The following is a 21,778-nucleotide window of genomic DNA, read 5'->3' as shown; positions in this document are numbered from 1 at the left end:
AGCAAATCACGCAAAATCACTAGGAATAAATCAGTGGAAATTACTAAAAACTCGAATAAGAGTAAGAAATCAGATAAAATCAATAGGAAATTAGAGCAAATCACTATAAAATCAGGGAAAATTACTATAAAATCGAGCCAAATCACGACGAAATCAGTGAAAAATCACTTCAAAATCCAAAAAAATCACAAGGAAATCAGATAAAGTCACTATAAAATCGGGGAAACTTACTACGAAATTGAGAAAAGTCTACTAAATCAGAGATAATGGGTAGAAAATTAGGTAAAATCTCAAAGAAATTATAGGAAATCATTAGAAAATCAGAGTAAATCACGCGAAATTACTAGAAAGTCACGGGAAATAAGTAGAAAAATGAGATGAAATCACCCGGAACTAAGAGGAAATCTGAGCAAAACGCTCAAAATCACTATAAAATCGGGGGTAAGTATTATAAAATCGAGACAAATCACGACGAAATCAGAGGAAAATCACTTTAAAATTAAGAAGTCACTAAGAAATAAGATAAAATCAATAAGACTCGTGAGAACTATAAATTCGAAAAAAATCACTATGAAATTGAAGAAAATCACTAAGAGGAAATGTAGGAAATCAGATACAATCACTAAGAAATTATAGGAAATCAGATGAAATCACTAAGAAATTGAAGGAAATCAGAGCAAATCACGCGAAATCACTAGAAAGTCAGACGAAATGAGTAGAAAATCATAGGGAGTATGAAATAAACACGAACTCAGACGAAATCACTAAGAAATTCTGAGAAATCACTAAGAAATCAGTAGGAAAACAGATGAAATCACTGGGAAATCAGAGTAAATCAGGAATAATCACAGTAAGGAATCTACTTTGACTCAAGTTGCAATAGCGCTGTTTTTCACCCTTAAAATGAGCTTAGTTCATCTTATCCACCAAAAAACCGTCAAAATTAAAGTTACCAGTTCGAATCTTGAGCCCCTATGGTCAAAATTCGCTAAAAACCGTGGGTCGGTATTACAGGAATCTTCTTCGCATGACGTCACGTTTTATTTTCCAAATTTAAACTCCGGTTGAAACTAATTGTTAGAAAATACTTTATTGTACACAAAGTGGCTATAAACTTAAGCATAATAATTGAGGTTAGCTTTCTTCTTGGCTTGGACTTCCATGATCGCGTCCATGTAGTCCTCATGAGTGACCGCCGTCGCGTTGCGTCTTAAGGCAATCATCCCCGCCTCCACGCAAACGGCCTTACATTGCGCCCCATTGAAATCATCAGTGGACCTCGCGAGCTCCTCGAAATTAACGTCAGGATTGACCGTCATCTTCCTTGAATGAATCTGCATGATTCTCGCGCGCGCTTCTTCATTTGGATGAGGGAATTCGATCTTCCGGTCAAGTCGCCCGGACCTCAGTAAAGCGGGATCTAGAATGTCCACGCGATTCGTTGCTGCGATTACTTTAATATCTGCAGTTGAACTGAATCCATCCAATTGATTCAGAAGTTCCAACATGGTTCTTTGGACTTCCCTATCGCCGGCTTTCTCTGAATCGAACCTTTTGGTGCCGATGGCGTCGAGTTCGTCTATGAAGATGATGGCGGGGGCCTTTTCCTTGGCGAGGGCGAAGGCGTCGCGGACTAGCTTCGCGCCGTCCCCAATAAACATCTGGACGAGTTGGGGCCCCGCTAATTTCAGAAAAGTTGATTTGGTTTGGGCGGCGCACGCTCTTGCTAACAGTGTCTTTCCGGTGCCCGGGGGGCCGTACAAAAGGACCCCTTTTGGGGGGTGAATCCCCAAATTGAAGAACTTGTCTTTGTGGGTCATTGGTAACACCACAGCTTCTATCAACTCTTGGATTTGTTTGTCAAGCCCTCCAATATCTGAATATTGTTCAGTGGGGCGCTCGTCTACCTCCATGGCTTTGACGCGGGCGTCGTATTCAGCAGGCAGAGTCTCTAGAATCAAGTAAGAATCTTTGTTAACACCCACAAGATCTCCCGGTTTTAACTTCTCTTCATCCACTAGACCTATGACTGGAAGAAAATACGTTTGTCTCGTTGAAGTCTTCACCACTGCGCATTTCCCCTTTCTTTGGGAATCCAAATCGACCACAGCTCCGTCTTCTTCCTCCTCTTGAGGGTCAACATCAAGAAGTTCAATGACGTTGGAAACGAGATACGGCAACGTCTTATTAACTTTAATTTTCTCCGTGTTTTCCTTGATCTTTTCGTTTTGAGCTTGCAGTTCGTGGTTGATTCGCATCACTTCACTTTTCATGATTTTTATTTCATTGTCGAGGAGTCTTGTTCGACTTACGATTTCATCGGTGGACATGCGGAGGACTTCTTCGCCGAGAGATTCTTCTCCGTCTTCGAATAACCGTTCGTCTAGAGTCGACATTTTAACTGATTTTTTGGAGTTAAAACTGTTCACTTTTAGCGGTGCAACTATGCAGAATTTTTGTCGATCTGTTGTGCTGTCAAAATGTCAAAATTTACCTCGCCGAGTCATGCTTGGAGGGTCGCCAACATGGCGGCGCAAAGCGATAAAATTACTAAAAATTCAAGCAAGATATTTCAAAAAAAATTATATGTTTGGAAGTAGTTTTAGATTTTAAGTTTGTTAGGCTTAAACAATGTCTTATATGTATTTAAAACAGTAATGAAAATAATTCTGCGTTTGTTTCATAAGTGTGTATTATTGGTTGCATACTTTGATACTGGGTGACTCAATTACAAATTCAACGGCGGATTTAAAAACTATTTATCTATCAACATAAAACCTAAACTCATTAAGAATTGAATTGAAAACAAGGAAGATTAAAAATAATGTACAAAAAATGCTGAAAGAATGTATGGTATACGAAAAAACTATAAAAAATTGCAAGAACTTCTTGAGAGAATTTGGAAATCACCTAAAGACAACCTAAAAGGAAGAAGACAGGAATGTAAGAAAAATCTGTTGAAATTCTGAGTAATATAGAAATAATCTATAAAGTTATAAAATAGATAAAATTTTAAAGAGAATTTGAAAAGGAATTATTAGGCATTGACTAGCACATGTTAAGAAAAACTAAAATTAAAAGACTAAACAAAATCTAAAAAGAATTCTAAGAAAAATAAACTTAAAAAGATGTAAAAAATAGACAATGTAGAGAAAATTACTCCAGAGAGAAAATCTATTATAGCAATTGGATCTAAAGTTAACATAAAAAAGTACAGACTCTGAAGAGACGGATCTAAGAAAAATTCAAAAAAAAATTGTGCGCTGCAGTGTTGTTGGCAAATTTGATAAATAGAACTTTGAAAACGCAGAAGATGCTGCAAAATGGAAAACAACAGGGTTTCACAAATTCATCAACTCATGGAGCAGGCTCACTGGCATCACGTTCAACCGGCCGACATCAAAGAAGACAACTTGTGGTGGAATGGTCCAGAATGGTTATTGAAGACTGAAGAAAACTGGCCAACAACCAAAATCATTCCAAGCACCAAAGTCGCAGCAAGAAAATGTTTACACGTCACCGTGGCAGAAGAATCTGAACGAGAAAGATTTTACGAAAAATTTTCATCGCTAACCAGGGCAACAAGAGTACCGCCAGCGTCAGCATTTTTGAACACCGGAGTGGACTATGTCGGTCCAGTTTCAGTGAAAGGAAGAAAGAAAAGAGAGACAAAAGGGTCAGCAAAGAAAAAGTACTTGGAAGACAGTGTTCATAGCAATTATGTTTATCGTCTTCAATTGGAAAGGGCATCAGCTGAACAAAATTTCCACATCGAATATCCGAAACCGGGATTACATTTGGAACACTTAAGACAAGCACATATCGACAGAGGACTCTTTCGAATAGAAGTCAAATTCCAGAGAGATAAACTGCAGGTAGACATGCAGTCAGTTCATCGGGTTACAAACCAACGAGAAAAATTTTGCAAAACAGAACAAGAATTGGCAGATATCGAATGCAAAACGCTCAACTACCACGTTAACCAAGAAGAAAAAAGAATGAAATGGCTTAAGAAAGAACTCGAACAGGAGCATCACATAAAAAAAGAGGATTGTGGGGTACAACCTTGACACCAGTACGAAGTCAAAACTTCCCTATGTTGCCTGGATGCACTAAACCCGTGACCTTGTCAAGAAAACCTATGCCGCGCTCAGAAAGAATCCAGGAAACTGAAATGGAACCGTTTGACGATCTCAACGAATTAAGGGATCAAGAAGAAGCACTACAGGTGGACCTACAAGAACATCAATGGAAAAGGGTTTCCCAACATTCCATGATAACGAGTGGAATCACAACCTTAGTCATACTAATCATAGTTATTGCTTATGGGCTCATAATAATCCGAAGGTCGCTGTCCAAACGTTCAAATCAACCAAAGATGAAAGCACCTGAAGACACCACAACAATTGAAATGCAGCCATTGAGAGGCCCAGCAGCCGAATCACTGGAACAGTTTGTCATCCCTGGACTAGCACGGGCCATAAGTTAGATCATTAGAATCTTTTTAGGGGGAACATAAAAAATGTAGAATTATTGTTATTAGGATATGAACTAATTTCTCGTTACTAACCTTTCATAATATTGTAATTGTAATTCTCTAGTTTTAGCAATTTTACAGTGTTGCCATTCAGCAAAACTCAACATCACGAGGTCCATCGTTGTTCAAATTCCGTCACCCAAAAGGAAAAAATTTTACCTTGTGAGATCCAACGTCGCCATCGTCTTCGTACACGGACTTACTGCAAGAGAATTTTTTTATTAGAAATTTGAACTATCATTTTAAAGTTAGCAGTTAACTTACCCTTTAATCCTGATCTCGAAGCTACATTGACAGGCTCCTACCACTGCATCTCCCTCTAGGAATCAGGAATCAGGAACCAGGAACCACTCACTCACTATGTTTTAAAAACGATTTTAATTTTATTTTTAAGACGCTACAGAAACTGAACTGAACTATCTCCCGCACTAAAAATGTCGGCACTAGTGAAATTAAACTAGGAGGAATAATAAGAAAAAAAAGAGAATATTGAAATAGATAAAATGACAAAATGAGGAACGTCGTAAAATGGTGGAATGGAGGAAAATTTAATAAAAATAGTTTGGGCAGAGTGACTCATCGAAGACACAAGTTGGGGTTGAAAAGTGTAAAGTGGCAAGAAAAAATGGGCGAAATTCGGGTGACTCTCCCCCTATTTTTAATAAGAAAAAAAGAGAACATTGAAATAGATAAAATGACAAAATGAGGAACGTCGTAAAAGAGTGGAATGGAGGAAAATTTAATAAAAATAGTGATCAGATGGGGAATGAATGGGTGGTTGGGCAGAGTGACTCATCGAAGATTGAACAAATAGGACACAAGTTGGAGTTAAAAAGTGTAAAGTGGCAAGAAAAAATGAACGAAATTCGGGTGACTCTCCCCTCATTTTTTAATAAGAAAACAAAGAGAACATTGAAATAGATAAAATGACAAAATGAGGAACGTCGTAAAATGATGGAATGGAGGAAAATTTAATAAAAATAGTGATCAGATGGCGAATGAATGGGTGGTTGGGCAGAGTGACTCATCGAAGATTGAACAAATAAGACTCAAGTTGGGGTTGAAAAGTATAAAGTGGCAAGAAAAAATGAATAAAATTCGGGTGACTCTCCTTCCATTTTTAATAAGAAAAAAAAAGAGACCATTGAAATAGATAAAATGACAAAATTAGGAACGTTGTAAAATGGTGGAATCGAGGAAAATTTAATAAAAATAGTGATCAGATGGGGAATGAATGGGTGGTTGGGCAGAGTGACTCATCGAAGATTGAACAAATAGGACACAAGTTGGAGTTAAAAAGTGTAAAGTGGCAAGAAAAAAAGAATGAAATTCGGGTGACTTTCCCCCCATTTTTAATAAGAAAAAAAAGAGGATATTGAAATAGATAAAATGACCAAATTAGGCGCGTCGTAAAATGGTGGAATGAAGGAAAATTTAATAAAAATAGTAATCAGATGGGGAATGAATGAGTGTTTAGGCAGAGTAACTCATCGAAGATTGAAGAAATAAGACACAAATTGGAGTTGAAAAGTGTAAAGTGGCAAGAAAAAAAGAATGAAATTCAGGTGATTCTCCCCCCATTTTTGGTCTCAAAATACACCCCTTTTCGCGAACACAGACACCGTAGGGGATCTTGGTGGATTCAAAATGAACTCAGCTCCCGGAAGTCCACAATGTTTAACGAAACAAATGCTTATCCCGTGAGTGAGCATCTTGACCAAGGTGTCCCGTAAAGTGTGTCCACCCTTCTAGCAAAACTAACCGAACATTTACTTTCAAACTAATCGCCTTGAAAAATAAATTACATAAAATGATTCTAAACCCTATTCTGAACGCTATGGTAAATTTTGATTCGCAGGGCAGTTGTGCTATCAAACGACAGCTAGCTCCCGTCTCCCGTCTTTACAATGTCCTCGTCCCCCTCAACATGATGTTCGTTCATCGCGCGCCCACATACTAAGGTCTGTCGGCTACCAATTGTCCAGTCGAGGCCAGTTTTTCGGTGGTGTCAAATGAATACTGTCCAACCAGTGTTGGAGAAATGAAAGCAAAATACCTCAATAGTTCCGTTCCAACCATTATGGTATAACACAATCCGAGCCTGGGGTATTGAATGACTAACATTGGCCCTGTTTCTAGGTTAGCATGTGATGCGACCGGAATTCTCCTTCGGCTTTCTAACTAACTCCCCCCGCCTTAAGGTTCATCCACCCCCTCTAAAGTCAAATCGTGGAGATATGCAGATACAGCTTCAACTAAATGCGCTCTGAGAGTTTAGAGCTGCAAATGAAGTCATTCGTACCCGACGTCTGCTGGTCGGTATCGGATTGACACCGTCGCATCATTAGCTCACACAAACTGAACACCTTTAGAAGACTCTGTAAATGCCGTAACTTGACAAACTAATGTGTCGGCTACAGAACATGCATGGATGTTTCCATAGACGCACGCAAAGGGTACCTAACTTCCTAAATTTGTGTGCCTACGTGGATGAACGTGGGTCCCCTTACTAGTGTTGGTATGCTTAAGTGTACAGGGTAGGTGGCAGTAAGTGTAGTGATGTTAAATTATGTGCAGAATACAGAACATACATGGATGTTTCCATAAACTCACGCAAAATGTGTGTTCATCTAATTCCCCAATTTTGTCTACCTATTTGTTTCCCCTTAGTTGTGTTGGTATAAAACAACTGGACAGAGTTTTCCAGTATTAAGAAAGAGATGAAATAGAAGTTCAGGTGGTAAAAGGGCAAAACGCAGAAACGTCATAGAAAGGGGGAATTTCATTTCAATAGACATGTGACTAAGAAAAAGTATAAAAAAGATAAAATTAGTAAATGAAGAAATGAAGAAGTGGTGGTATAAAAGAACTGGACAAAGTTTTCCTGTTTTAAGAAAGAGAGGCAATAGAAGTTTAGGTGGTAAAAGGGCAAATCGCAGAAACGTCATAGAAAAGAGGAAATTCATTTCAATAGACATGTGACTAAGAAAAAGTATAAAAAAGATAAAATTAGTAAATGAAGAAATAAAGAAGTGTTGGTATAAAAGAATTAGACAAAGTTTTCCTGTTTTAAGAAAGAGAGGCAATAGAAGTTTAGGTGGTAAAAGGGCGCAGAAACGTCATAGAAAAGAGGAAATTCATTTCAATAGACATGTGACTAAGAAAAAGTATAAAAAAGATAAAATTAGTAAATGAAGAAATGAAGAAGTGTTGGTATAAAAGAACTAGACAAAGTTTTCCTGTTTTAAGAAAGAGAGGCAATAGAAGTTTAGGTGGTAAAAGGGCGCAGAAACGTCATAGAAAAGAGGAAATTCATTTCAATAGACATGTGACTAAGAAAAAGTATAAAAAAGATAAAATTAGTAAATGAAGAAATGAAGAAGTGTTGGTATAAAAGAACTAGACAAAGTTTTCCTGTTTTAAGAAAGAGAGGCAATAGAAGTTTAGGTGGTAAAAGGGCAAATCGCAGAAACGTCATAGAAAAGAGGAATTTCATTTCAATAGACATGTGACTAAGAAAAAGTATAAAAAGATAAAATTAGTAAATTAAGAAATGAAGAAGTGGTGGTATAAAAGAACTGGACAGAGTTTTTCTGTATTAAGAAAGAGAGGAAATAGATGTTTAGGTGGTAAAAGGGCAAAACGCAGAAACGTCATAGAAAGGAGGAATTTCATTTCAATAGACATGTGACTAAGAAAAAGTATAAAACAGATAAAATTAGTAAATGAACAAGTGTTGGTATAAAAGAACTAGACAGTTTTCCAGTATTAAGAAAGAGAGAAAATAGAAGTTCAGGTGGTAAAAGGGCAAAACGCAGAAACGTCATAGAAAGGAGGAATTTCATTTCAATAGACATGTGACTAAGAAAAATTATAAAAAGATAAAATTAGTAAATGAAGAAAATCAGAAGTGTTGGTATAAAAGCTCTGGACAGAGTTTTCCAATATTAAGAAAGAGAGGAAATAGAAGTTCAGGTGGTAAAAGGGCAAAACGCAGAAACGTCATAGAAAGGAGGAATTTCATTTCAATAGACATGTGACTAAGAAAAAGTATAAAAAAGATAAAATTAGTAAATGAAGAAATGATGCAAAAATGCAACAAGAACAGTGAACTAGAAAGTTGCAACTAAACTGTCCTACCTTAATCCTTCGTCTTACATTTTTCAAGATGTTCCAAGATTTCGAGTGAAAATCTGTAACAAGTAAATATGAATAAATAAAAAAGTCGAATATGTATGGAAAAATAGTACACGCCTACATTTAAACCATCGTAACAATGCAAGTCTTACCATTAAACCCTGGCAATCACTAAACTACACTAAAATAAATTTCGAGTCACCGTTAGCACGTCTTTCTTACTCAAAACTTGGAGTACAACTAAATAAATAATGGCTTTACAGACGTTATTAGATAACGATGATTTAACTCTTTTTTCTTGAAAAAAATGACTCCCAATTTATTTGTGATTGCACTGCCCTTTTACTAATTAGGAACAATGCAGCTCCATCAATTACGTAATCTGCGTTAAAAAACAAGACTAAAACGTACGGAAAATGCCATACGGTCAAAAAATATATCTCCTGATAGAAAATCTATCAAATTGTTATGAGATTTCGTTACTATTTCGTCTCGCGTTTTCAAAAAACATTTTATTTCAAGAACTCGCGGAAAATACCGTTTCGCCAATATTAAAACTAATCAATTGTAAATTTTTGTTAAAACAGTTCCCTTACATTAAAAACTTGTTGTATTTAGCCTGCCTTGCAATATGTATCTAACTTTCTTTAAAATCCGATTATTGCTAAACATAAACACTCTGTATATTAAACTGCTTGCGTTAACGCTAACAAACTGAAAAAATGGACAATCAAACGAGCCTAATGTTTCTCTGAATTGAAAACTCTCGAAAATGTTTATAAATGAATATAGGTTAGTATTTTACCTTACAAAATATTTTCTCAGAACAGCACTCTGTAGCACACATCTTTGAAACGACCGTCTTTATCAAAAGTTACAACTGTTTTCAATAATGAGATTAATTTTTTAATTGCTTATAACAAAAACTTTTACTTTTTTTTGAGCGAACAAAAAGTACTTAATCAGGTGGCGCCATTGCCATAACTGAGGGTAATGAATGACAACTATTTTTCAGAAGGTCGAGTTCCAAAATAAATCCAAATATACGATGGGTAGACAAAACAGATTTTGCAACTTTACATTGTTTGAAAATTTTTAATCTAATAATGAAAGAGTAGTAACAATAGTGCTAGAAAAACGATCGAGAAAACCGCATATTTCTTATCTGTCATAGGTCCACAAAAATGATTTACATTCTAATTTAAACAATCGAGTTTTAGTTGTAAAACACGACTTAAAAGTAGTAACTTCCTCAAATTTCACTAAAATTACCAGAGTTATCAATTTTAGTGAAGCATTTGGGCATTAAAAATAAAAATTTCTATTTATGTCTTTTGATTTACAATTTTGCATTTTGGCAGAGTTAATATTTGATTAAAAACTAGTAATTTCCCGAAATTTCATAACTGTAGCACTAAAATTACCTTAGTAGTACTTTACCTTGCAAGATATTTTCTCAGAGCAGCACGAAACGACCGTCTTTATCAAAAGTTGAAACAACTGATTCTAATAATAAGATTTTTTTTTTATTATGTAATTTCCTAATTGGCTAACTACATTTTTCTTAAGCGAACAAAAAATAATCAGGTTTTCGCGTTTTTAAAAGACATTTCATTTCAAGATTTGCGAAAAATACCATTTCGGCAATATTAAAACCAATCAATTAGAAGATTTACCAAAAAATGCAATGCAGTTTTTGTGAAAACTGTTCCTTTACATTAAAAACTTGTGTTTAGACTGCTTGCAATAATCAGATTTAATAATTGCAGATTAAACCAAATTTAGAATTTTTAAAACGAACACGCCTAAATAATAAATAATGAAGCACTGATTTCACTATGCCACAAAATTTAATCATTTGATTTTCGCAGAGACGCTGATTTTGATTCCTTGTTTCCTCCAGAAAGAAAATCAATCAAGTTATATTTCAACAAAGGATTATTAGTGTGGCCTTTTTTCATATAATTAAACTTGAAATTGAGCACAATAAGAGCGAAGTTATTAGTATTGCTATCTAACTATTTTTTTGCCAAAAAAACGAATTGTTTGTCGGTGGTGCGGTACTGCCCAACTTGTGTGACCTTCAACTAATTACGTAATTGAAGGATGAAATGAATACATGAGACCTAAGTGAATTCCAGCAGGGTGGCATGAGACGACTATGGAAATTTTTACGAAAGATCCAAGCAAAGGAAACAGAATTTTTGAGTTCCATATGTGCTTTCAAATCAAATTTAAATCGCAAAATTAATATTGGGTGGCTAATTTTAAGAAATGTTTTCGTCTAATTGAAAAATTTTCAAACTTCTTTGAGCAATCTTCTAATTTTGTTCATTGTATTTAACAGTCAAACACAGATCTTAGATAAACATTTGTAAGAACAAAAAAGTTTAAATGTATCTAACTTTCTTTAAATTCCGATTATTACTAAGCATAAACACTATGTATATTAAACTGCTTTTGTCAACGCCAACGAACTGAAAAAATAGACAATTAAATGCGCCTAACGTTTCGCTAAATTGAAAACTCTTGAACAATATAGGACTTTACCTTGCAAGATATTTTCTCAGAGTAGCGATCTGTAGCACAAATCACCAAAACGACCGTCTTTATCAAAAGGCGAAACAAACTGATTCTAATAATGAGATTAGTAGGTATATAATTTTCTAATTGCTTATACAGGGTGTTATGGAAATGAGTACATAAAATTAAACTGGTATGCAACAACTTTTCTTAATAAAAAAAAATTCTAAAATGCTTTCGTTTTTGAATCAATGAAAATTTGCTGTGAAAAGCGTTACCCCTTATGCATTAAGGATACTAACCTTCGTCTATGCGACAAAAACCATTGCTTCATAAAAACGGGTGGTTACATCAGGTGATACTTCGCCGCTTCTTTGTTTGTAGGAAAAAAAAAACACTAATAAATTCACGAAAACGCAATTGAACAAGAGTGCCGAATTTGTTTCTAAAAATTGCTCAAAATGCCGTCTTTCACTGCCAATGCATGCCTGAATTCTCCGGACCTTGAAGTTTGTCTTCTCCCAATTATCGCTGGATTTTGGCGAATTGTTTCAGCTCCAACATTCACACGTTCATTTAATTTTTCCACTAAATTCACGGGATTCGCGTACACCAACTCTTTCATATGTAACCACAAGAAAAAATCGCAGGGATTTAAGTCTGGCAAACGAGGGGGCCACAACACTGGTTCATTTCTACCAATAAACAATTTTGTACCACCTTTTGCACTTTAAGAACGATCTGATTTGACATTGTGAAAATTCACAACAAACTGAGCGTTTTTAATTAAGTTACAACCGATCAGTCGTTTTTATGACAAAAAGTTGTGATAAGGTTTAAGTCAAAAAACCTCCTGATTGCGGAAATAAAAGTGAATTTGTTTAGAGATATCGAACGGCTGGCCAAATTAAGGGCGGGAAAAGGCGAAAATCAAAATGCGTTTACGGAAAAAATTATCTAGAAAAGTTTGTAGATCTTGATGCGTTCTAACCAATTAAATTTTGTAGTAACGTCTACAAATTTCGTTTCTATAATCTTACAATTAGCGAAAATACGTATTTAAATATAAAATATTCGAAATTTTTAGTATGTTTTTAAATTGAAATTTAAAAAAAAAATGTTTCTGGTTCTAAAATCTTGAAATTTGACAGAGCTAATAAGCGTGTTAAAAGCAGTAATGCCTTTAAATGACATTTTTGCATTTCTAAATTTAACAAAAATAAGAAATTTAATCTAAAACATTAAGACTTATTTTGTTTGAATAAAAAATTTCTAAAAAATTTGTATTTCCTTCTAAAATTTTTGAATTTGGCATAGCTACTAAAAATGTTAAGTGTAATAAAGGGAACAAAATTTATTTTTAAATTCTTAAAATTAGCAAAAATACGGAGTCTAATTTAGAATATTGGAAATTTCCAATTTGTCTTAAACTAAAAAAATTCAAATAAATTCTTATAAATACAAAAATTTTGATACTTATCACAGTCAATAAGCATGTCAAAAAGTAATAATCTCTTCAAATTACATTTTTGGATTCTTAAAATTAACAAAAATTCGGAATTTAGGCTAGAATATTTTAAACTTTTGATTGGTTTTCCAATAAAAAATAAAAAAAAAAATTATTCTTGCTTCTAAAATTTTTTAATTTGGCATAGTGAATAAGAGCGACAAGTGTAATAAAGGGATCAAAATGCATAGAAAAGAAGAGAATAGAATAGAATGTTTATTATTGGGAAAGAAACCTGAACGGTTTAATCATAGGTCAATTATTTATACTATATATATTTGTATTCTTAAAATTAGCAGAAATACGGAATTTACTTTAAAATATTTGAATTTTTCAATTATTATTAAACTAAAAAAATTCAAAAAAAAATTATTTTGGTAAAAAAATTTTGAAATAAGCGTGTCAAAAGTAATAATCTCTCGAATTTGGATTTTTATACTCTTAAAATTAACGGAAATACGGAATTTAATTTAAAAAACTGTACCTTTTTGGTTGGTCTTCAAATCAAAATTTCTAAAAAATTTGTTTCTGGTACTAAAATTTTGGAAATTGGATTTTTATACTCTTAAAATTGTAAATTTTTGGTTGCATTTCAAATCATTTCTAAAAAAATTGTTTTTGGTACTAAAATTTTAAAGTTAATAAGCGTCTGAAAAGTCGTATCGTCTACAAATTTCATTCTTATATTCTTAAAATTAGCGAAAATACGTATTTTAATATCGAAAATTGAAAATTTTTAGGTCGGTTTAAAATTATTTTTTTTAATTCGTTTATAATTTTTAAACTTTAAAATTTAACAATGTTAATAAGCGTGATAAAGGCAGTACAGGAACTAAATTTAATTCTATTATTTTTAAAAATAGTAGCTAAAATGCGAAATTTAATATAGTATGTAAGTATATGTATAAAATATTGGACATTTCAGGTTTGTCCTAAAATATATTTTTTTTAAATTTGTTTTTGGTCTTAAAATTTTGAAATTTGACAGAGTTAATAAATAATCGTGTCAAAAGTCGTAATGCCTCCAAATTGCATATTTGCATTCATAAATTTAGCGAAAATAAGAAATTTAACCTAAATTTCAAAATTTTTATTTCATTCTAATAAAAATTTCTAAAAAAATTGTTTTGAGCTTTTAAAATTTGGCAGAGTTAATAATTATGAGAAAGGTATCTAGTAACACCTCCCAATTTCAATCTTGCACTCTTTAAATTGACGAAATTACGCAGAGTGGTTCTAAATACAAATAAATTTTGGTTGGACTAAATTTTGACTTACTTTTCAAAGTGTAGATATTTAAAAATGTGAATAAAAAACGCCGAATAAGCTTGAAAAATATGTCTAAAATAGAACAAAAATTAATTTGCACCTAATTTGTTTTCAAGAAAAATAATAATTTTATAATTCCAGAAAATTTACTAACGAACAGAGAAAATACACCGGTAACAAAAAATTCTGTGTTTGCTGACTGAGAAATTACTCATTTGCCAGACATAATACGAGGAAAGTGGAAATTAGGCGCAGCCATGCGAATCTCGTTACACACTAATTTAAATTAAATCATAAGTTAAGTAAGAGTGCCCTTTATAAGAAAGTTAATTAAAGTTTCTCTTCTACTTACGTACTGATCGTTCCCTCTTTAAAATCATCCTTAGTTCCGTTTTGTACACAGTTGAGTACAATATGTCAGGGACATGTGGGTAATGGAAATACATTAGCTGCATTTCACTTTTGTGCATGGTTACGCGTCAATGAAAAATGAAACTGATTCTAAACTTTATTTGTTTTTATTTTTTATACTTCCGTTGTACAACGGTTTAGACAGTTCTTTTTTAAAAATGTAAATAATTTTTTAATTGCTTTTAAGTTTGCCGGCCTGATTAAGCTTAAACAAAATTATATTTAAAAATAAAATAAAATAATTAGAAATCAGACAAGTCAAATAATAAAATTTGTCGCATTCATTATTTTTGAAACAGTTTTAAAAACTTAAAAAATTTGTGAGTATGAAGAAGAATTAATTCCTCTTCATTTTCACAATACAATTAGTTATTTACTTGAAACAATCTGGTAATTATATCTTTGAAATAACAAAAAGCGTTAATTTTGTGCATTCCTGCAGACTTGCTTTTTGTCAAGTTTCAATTTCTACACATTCTAAAGGTTTCTGTGTCAATGCAGTGCAATAATTTCGAAAAGATCAAAGTTTTTGGAAACTGGATCTGCTAGACGGTTGATTTTCAGTGGACGCCTGTTATTATTGCCGCTTTATAAGACTAATTTTATTTCATTTAAATTTAAATTAACACAAATAAAATTAATTTTTTTAAGACGTTTTAATAATATCATAAATAACAAAATTTTTAGATTGAAATTTTACGAATTATTTTCAGGACGAACAAAAAATTGAAAAAAGCTTAGAAGTATTAGTTCGAGAATTTTACAGCTTTTAAGTGTTTTTTTTTATTAATTTCAAATAACGAAGGTTTGTCTTACAATATTGTATTCTTATGAGGAACTAAAAGTTGTAATAATTTTTTTACTGTTGTTTTTGGGATTTGTAATCGCGGGTTTGAAGCGTTTACCAAACCCGGTTCGATTAAGGTAAGCTCGAAGGACCATATGAATTGAGATTTATTTTAACTATATAGTTTATTACTAACTATTTACACCGTCGACTAAGTACTTAAAACATCTGCCCTTGTTAGATGATTCAGAGGGAATGAATAACTCTGTTCGGGAAGAACCCAGGTAAACCCTGGTCGGGACCTTTTCCCTTTGTTGGACCTTTACCCGAATTCTCCCGAACAGAGGACAAATCTTCGGAACATGCCGCCCCCTTGAAGTATAACTGATACTTCAACCTTATGGGTTGGCTTACAAATGTACGATTAATAAAACTACCGATTAAACAAATAGGAGACCATAATTACAAATAATATCCAAGTAAAGATAAAAGATGGAAACTGAACGATAAAATATATACAAGGTATAAACCACTTAGCCTACACTATAAAATCATGATTCAAAAGGCAAAAAAAAAATATGAAAAATATGAATCGCAAAGTTTTTTTTATCTCTGCACTAGGGTTCGGTGGGTAAAACGCACACTTTCTTTACGGATCTCTTGACGATCCCACTTGAAGTTTTGACAGACACAACTCGCACAACACTGTCACTTCCTGGGTAAACGTTGGTAATGCGTCCGAGTCTCCATTGAAGTGGCGGTAGGTTCTCTTCGACCAGAACGACCAGCTGCCCGATGGCGACGTTGTTCTGAGTAGTCTGCTGACCCTTGGGACGCTGTTGCAATTGCTGCAGATACTCTCGATGCCATCTGGACCAGAAATGCTGCTGGAGTTGCAGAATTCTCTGCCAGCGAGAGAGTCGATTTATCTTGATTTCCTGAAGGTTTGGTTCGATGGGGTTCATCAAGGCTTCGCCAATTAAAAAGTGGCCAGGCGTCAGAGCTTGCAAGTCATTTGGGTCTTGGGATAAAGGATGGATAGGACGCGAATTCAAACAAGCCTCAATGCGCGTTAAAAGCGTATAAAATTCTTCATACGTTAATGATGCATCGCCTATCACCCTGCGCATGTGCTGCTTTACACTGCGAACTGCACGCTCCCATAACCCGCCAAAATGAGGGGATCGCGCTGGAATAAAGTGACATTTGGTCGCGGTTATTTTACAATGGTTATTTATTTCGTCCTGGAACTGTGCCGACATCAACAATTCGCGCTCGGCTCCGACAAAATTTGTGCCATTATCTGAGTATAGGTCTCGAATATGACCTCTGCGCGAGGAAAATCTTTTCAAAGCTGCTAAAAAACTTTCGGTTGTTAGATCTCCTACTAGCTCGAGATGAACCGCTTTAGTTGAAAAGCAAACAAATAGCGCGATGTAGGCTTTGACCCTTTTTGGCCTTCTGGTTTTACCGTCTCGAATTAAGAACGGTCCGGCGTAATCGACTCCGGATACGTAAAAAGGGCGCAATGGTTGAACCCGATTTTCCGGAAGATTACCCATTTTTTGATTCAGCCGCACCGGGCTCGCTCGTACGCATTTTATGCATTTGTGAATTATGGAGCGTACCGTGTTTCTACCTGAGAGCGGCCAATATTTTTGGCGAACGGCAGCCAAAGTTGCGTCGTTTCCTGCATGTAACTGAGTTTCATGCGTTTCTCGTATTATCGCCTTGGAGATGTGATGATTGGCTGGTAGCAGAATTGGGAATTTCTGATTATACGAAATCGGCGCGTTTTTTAAGCGACCACCCACTCGGAGGAGTCCGCTGTCGTCGAAGAATGGGTCCAGAGCCGCGAATTTTGTCCGTTTGTTATTTTTACCGATAGCCTGAATTTCGTTGCAGAATGCCCGTTGTTGGACATGTTTTATGATCTTTGCCGTTGCAGACTCTAGTTCGTCCACAGTGAGGCTACTTGAATTGGCGCGGATTTTGTTTCGCGTGGCTTGTATAAATCTTAAGCAATATGCAACTACCCTTTGCAATTTGCGAAACGATGAGAATTTAGAGATTACCGGCAGTTCCTCCGGTTGGACCTGTACTACATTTACGACCGAAGTGGCTCCTTGTTCTTGCCAAATATCGTCCCCGACTGAGTTGGATGTTTCAACTAATGTGGGCCATTGATCAGAGGTTTGGTTAAGCCAATGTGGTCCATGCCACCATAGGTCGAGCTGGCGCAATTTTTGCGGCGTGCTACCGCGAGATACAATGTCCGCTGGGTTGTCCGCAGATCTGACATGGCGCCACTCGTTAGATTCACTTTTGTTTTGAATTTGGGCCACCCGATTTGCTATGTATTGTTTCCAGGTTTCTGGTTTACTGTTCAGCCATGATAATACGATTGTCGAGTCAGTCCAAAAGTATCGTTTTGATATATGCACGTTTAGAATGCCGATTATTTTAGTGGCGAGTTGGACGGACAGTACCGCCGCGTTTAGTTCTAATCTTGGCAATGTTATCAATTTTATGGGTGCTACCCGTGATTTGGCGCTAAGGAGAGTCACTGAAACGGTTCCATCCTTATGGATGACTCTTAAATAAATAGCCGCACCGTATGCCTTTGACGAGGCATCTGCAAAAGAGTGAAGTTCGATTGCGGTTACTGTTGTTGTTGGTATTACCTTACGCGGTATGCCATAGTCCTTTAAGTGATTTAGAGTATTTACAAATTCAACGTACGCGTTTTGTATCTCGATTGGTACCGGTTCATCCCAGTTTAATTTTAAGTTCCAAAGTCCTTGCAAGAGGTCTTGCTGTATTGTGAGGCCGGTCATTAAGTCGTCATTTAGACTAATCCCATTTGAAGATTTAAATGAGGCGTTAAACACCACCCGAATTTTGGGGCCTTCCGGCGTTTGTTTAAACACCGCGTGGTGTGGCAGGTAAAGGCTGTTGGGAAAAACCAGGTTCCTTTTGGAAATCGACACCATGTGGCCGAGGGTCCGATATTCCTTTACTTGGAACCGACCGGATGGGGTTCTAAGTGTAATTTTCTCGCAATTTACTGCTTCCTCTGTAAATTTCTTATCGCTGATTGTGACGATTTCTTGGTTTGTGAGTTTAGCGAAGTTATTTTCTATACTGGGTTCTAATGAATTTACATGACAAGATACATGCATGTGAAGGTTTGAACGTTGATGATTACTGGAAACCACTTGACCGCCTACGATGTAACCTAACTTTGTATTTTGAAAATGTGGTTGATTTCCGTCTATTTGAATTGGGTTTCCGATTAACAACTGCCAGTACAACTGGGCTCCGATTAACATGTCGACTTCGCGGGAGATGTTGAATTCTGGGTCTGCAAGTGTTATGTTGTGGGGAAAACTAATTTCGCCCTTGTTAATCGTTTTTGACGGCAGGGAAGATGTAATTTTTTGCAATATCAGACACGAGAGATTTGTTGCGAAATCGCTTACTCGAGATTTAATTGTGATCAATGTTTTTCCAAGTGTGGCCTTTCTTGCATTGCTAATCCCATTGATAAACTCCGCGTTCCCTTCTGCTGCGATGCCAAGTCTTTTGCATAGATTTGCCGTTATTAGATTGACTTGTGAACCCATATCTAATAATGCGCGACATTGTTGGATTTTTCCGTTTGAACCGTAAACGAAAATACTAGCTGTAGACAAAAGAATTTGATTTTTTGATTGAACTGTGTTTGCGGAGGGGCCGGCTTCGTCTTGGTGTAATAGTGTGTGATGGCGCTTATTACATATTCTACAGGTTGCGGTGATTCGGCAATCTTTAACGAAGTGATTTGCTCTGAGGCAATTGAGGCAAAGTGTTAAATTGTCGCGTGATATGTTTAATCTTTCATTTGTCGACATTGCTAAAAACCTTGGACATTGACTTATGTTGTGCCCTTCTTTACAAATTATGCAAGTGATTTTGGTAACCCCGTTTGCGATTCGACCGAGTTGCTTATTTCCGCGGGACTGCCTATTTGGGGCCGCTGGAACTGGTTTTGGATTGGTTTTGGGCAGATTTTCTTTACCTCGCTGATTAAGTCGTTCTACTTCCTGCAATATTTGATGGCGCTTGACTAAGAAGTTTTTGAATTCTTGTAATGTTGGCGGTTCCTTGCCTAACGCGATTTGCCATTCCCGCCTTGTCGCATAATCTAATTTTTCTATCAAAATGCCAACTAGGAGAGTATCCCAGTGGTCAACGGGTTGCTTTAGCACCTTTAGCGCCGCGAGGTTATTGTTTAAGGTGTCCATCAAATCCCGGAGTTCTGGTGCCGACGGTTTTAGAATAGCATCGATATTTAAAATGTTAGACACGTGCTCTTGAATTATCAAGCGTTTGTTGTCATACCGGTTTTTTAATAATTCTATTGCGCTTTCGTAATTCGCTGCCGTTACCGTCAAAGATTCTATAGAACGAAGTGCTTCGTCCTTTAAGCAATCCCGTAAATAGTAGAACTTCCTAATATCCATCATATGAATGTTTTCGTGGACGAGTGCCTTGTAAAGCTCGAAAAACGCCGTCCATTCGCTATGTTTGCCTGAAAATGTTGGAAGTTCTAAAGGTTTTAGCACTGACTCAGGAATTTCTGGCCCACTTTTGGTAATGTTTATTACCGTACCCGTATTTTGATTTAGATTATTGGCTTGACTTACGTTCAAAATGGTTTTAATACCGCTAACTATTTGGTGGAATTTGGTTTCCACCAGTTCGCGCTCCGTGCTATGTTCTTCCTCCAAAGCGGCTTCATCCTCGGCCGTTTGATACTCCGCGATTTCAATTTGAGTTTGTACGGACTTATAGCTTTTGAACAGCTCCGTTACCTCCGTAAGACGCGAATCAAATTCTAAGGGATCATTCCCTTGTTTAAAGTTTTTGACTGCGGTTTGGCACCTTGTGATTTGGCCTTTGATGACTTTGCGTTGTGTTTTCAAGTCGGCTAATTCCGTCATTTCGGGGGTTATTGTTGCGATTTAGGCAATGATGAGCAATTTGCTCAGGGTGATAGTGAATTATTTGACACAACGCTGCTTGTTTGATTTTTGTACATATAAGGGAAAGTAAGGGACTGACCTTAGACCTTCTAGATGTTCGACTGCTAGAACTATGGACTTGGCGACGGACTCTTGGATTTTGGCTTTCGCGACACTTGCGAGGTGATGATCTTCTCGGAGATGCTTCTGTTGATCTCGTGTTTTTTCTCGATTTTTCACTTCACTAATGCACTGAATTGCTGGATCTGGTATCCGGCTCGAAGTTGACCAAAATGTTCTTGGGATTTGTAATCGCGGGTTTGAAGCGTTTACCAAACCCGGTTCGATTAAGGTAAGCTCGAAGGACCATATGAATTGAGATTTATTTTAACTATATAGTTTATTACTAACTATTTACACCGTCGACTAAGTACTTAAAACATCTGCCCTTGTTAGATGATTCAGAGGGAATGAATAACTCTGTTCGGGAAGAACCCAGGTAAACCCTGGTCGGGACCTTTTCCCTTTGTTGGACCTTTACCCGAATTCTCCCGAACAGAGGACAAATCTTCGGAACAACTGTAATCAAAGAAAGTGAACATTATTAAGTAACGGATAATGTAAATTTTACAGTAAGTGCTCTTTTTTGGTGAAAGTCTAAAATAAACCACTTTGCTCCAAAAATATAAATATATGCAATGGCAAGCAAATAATGCATTATGTATGAATTTACATTAAGAATAATAAGAGCGTGATTTTAGAAAGAGTACATAAAATAAATTAGCTAAATTACAGCGCTTTTGGGATGACCGCGGTAAAATAAATAATTTTTTTTTACCATTATGGTGGAATTTATATGTATTATTAAGTATGAGTAGGTACATATTAACTTTTCACGAGGTCATATGGAATGAATGAATATTTTGCAGTGTTTGCAGCTGAAGACTTCATTGTTCTTTTGAGTGGTCAAACTGAAAGTGTAATCATCACTAGAACAAAACAATTTTCGTAAAAAGAGACGTAAGTGATAAAAAAGCTTAGTTTCTAAACATTAAATGTAATCAATCGTACGATTGACAATTAAGTAAATAATAATTATAATTAGTAAAAATTTAGATAAATATGTAGAAACTTTTGCAGTAAAATTTATCTAAAAATATTAGTTTATTAGTTTAATTTAAAAACATTTTTTTTGACAATTTTGATTTGAAAACACAAAATTTTCAATATTTTATGTTTAAACACGTATTTTCGGTAATTTTAAGATTATAAAATCGAAATTTGTAGACGTTGCTACTTTTAACACGCTTATTGACCCTACTGAATTCCAAAATTTTAGTAATAAAAATATTTAAAAAAAAAAAATTATTTCAAGATCAACCAAAAATTTCAATTTTTTAGATTACCTAAATTGCGTATTTTTTAGAAATTTATAAAAAGCTCAGTTTCTAAACATTAAAGTGTAATCAATCGTACGATTGACAATTAAATAAATAATAATTATAATTACTAAAAATTTAGATAAATATATAGAAACTTGCAGTGAAATTTATCTAAAAATATTTTTTTCTTTCTAACTTTAGCACTTCTGTAATATTTTG

At 35.2% G+C, this 21,778-nt stretch overlaps 2 protein-coding genes across 2 annotated transcripts; both read right to left on the bottom strand.

The window, feature by feature from the left end:
• Window positions 1-1,064: 1,064 nt before the first annotated feature.
• Rpt5 (26S proteasome regulatory subunit Rpt5) lies at window positions 1,065-2,537 on the bottom strand. Its single transcript, XM_088047766.1, has one exon. The coding sequence runs from the start codon at window positions 2,394-2,396 to the stop codon at window positions 1,116-1,118; it is 1,281 nt and encodes a 426-aa protein (XP_087903892.1). The 5' UTR covers window positions 2,397-2,537; the 3' UTR covers window positions 1,065-1,115.
• A 13,251-nt stretch (window positions 2,538-15,788) lies between these two features.
• Window positions 15,789-20,156, bottom strand: LOC148180401 (uncharacterized). Its single transcript, XM_088037601.1, has one exon. It carries the CDS (start codon window positions 20,154-20,156, stop codon window positions 15,789-15,791), a length of 4,368 nt encoding a protein of 1,455 aa, XP_087893727.1.
• Between the last annotated feature and the right edge of the window lie 1,622 nt (window positions 20,157-21,778).

This window comes from Gnatocerus cornutus, chromosome 1, assembly GCF_029298725.1.
Source record: "Gnatocerus cornutus isolate USDA-ARS CGAHR chromosome 1, icGnaCorn1.1, whole genome shotgun sequence".
In the NCBI taxonomy this organism is placed as follows: Eukaryota; Metazoa; Arthropoda; class Insecta; order Coleoptera; family Tenebrionidae; genus Gnatocerus; species Gnatocerus cornutus.
Note: the sequence above shows the minus strand (reverse complement) of the source record. Positions and strands in the feature narration are given on the sequence as shown.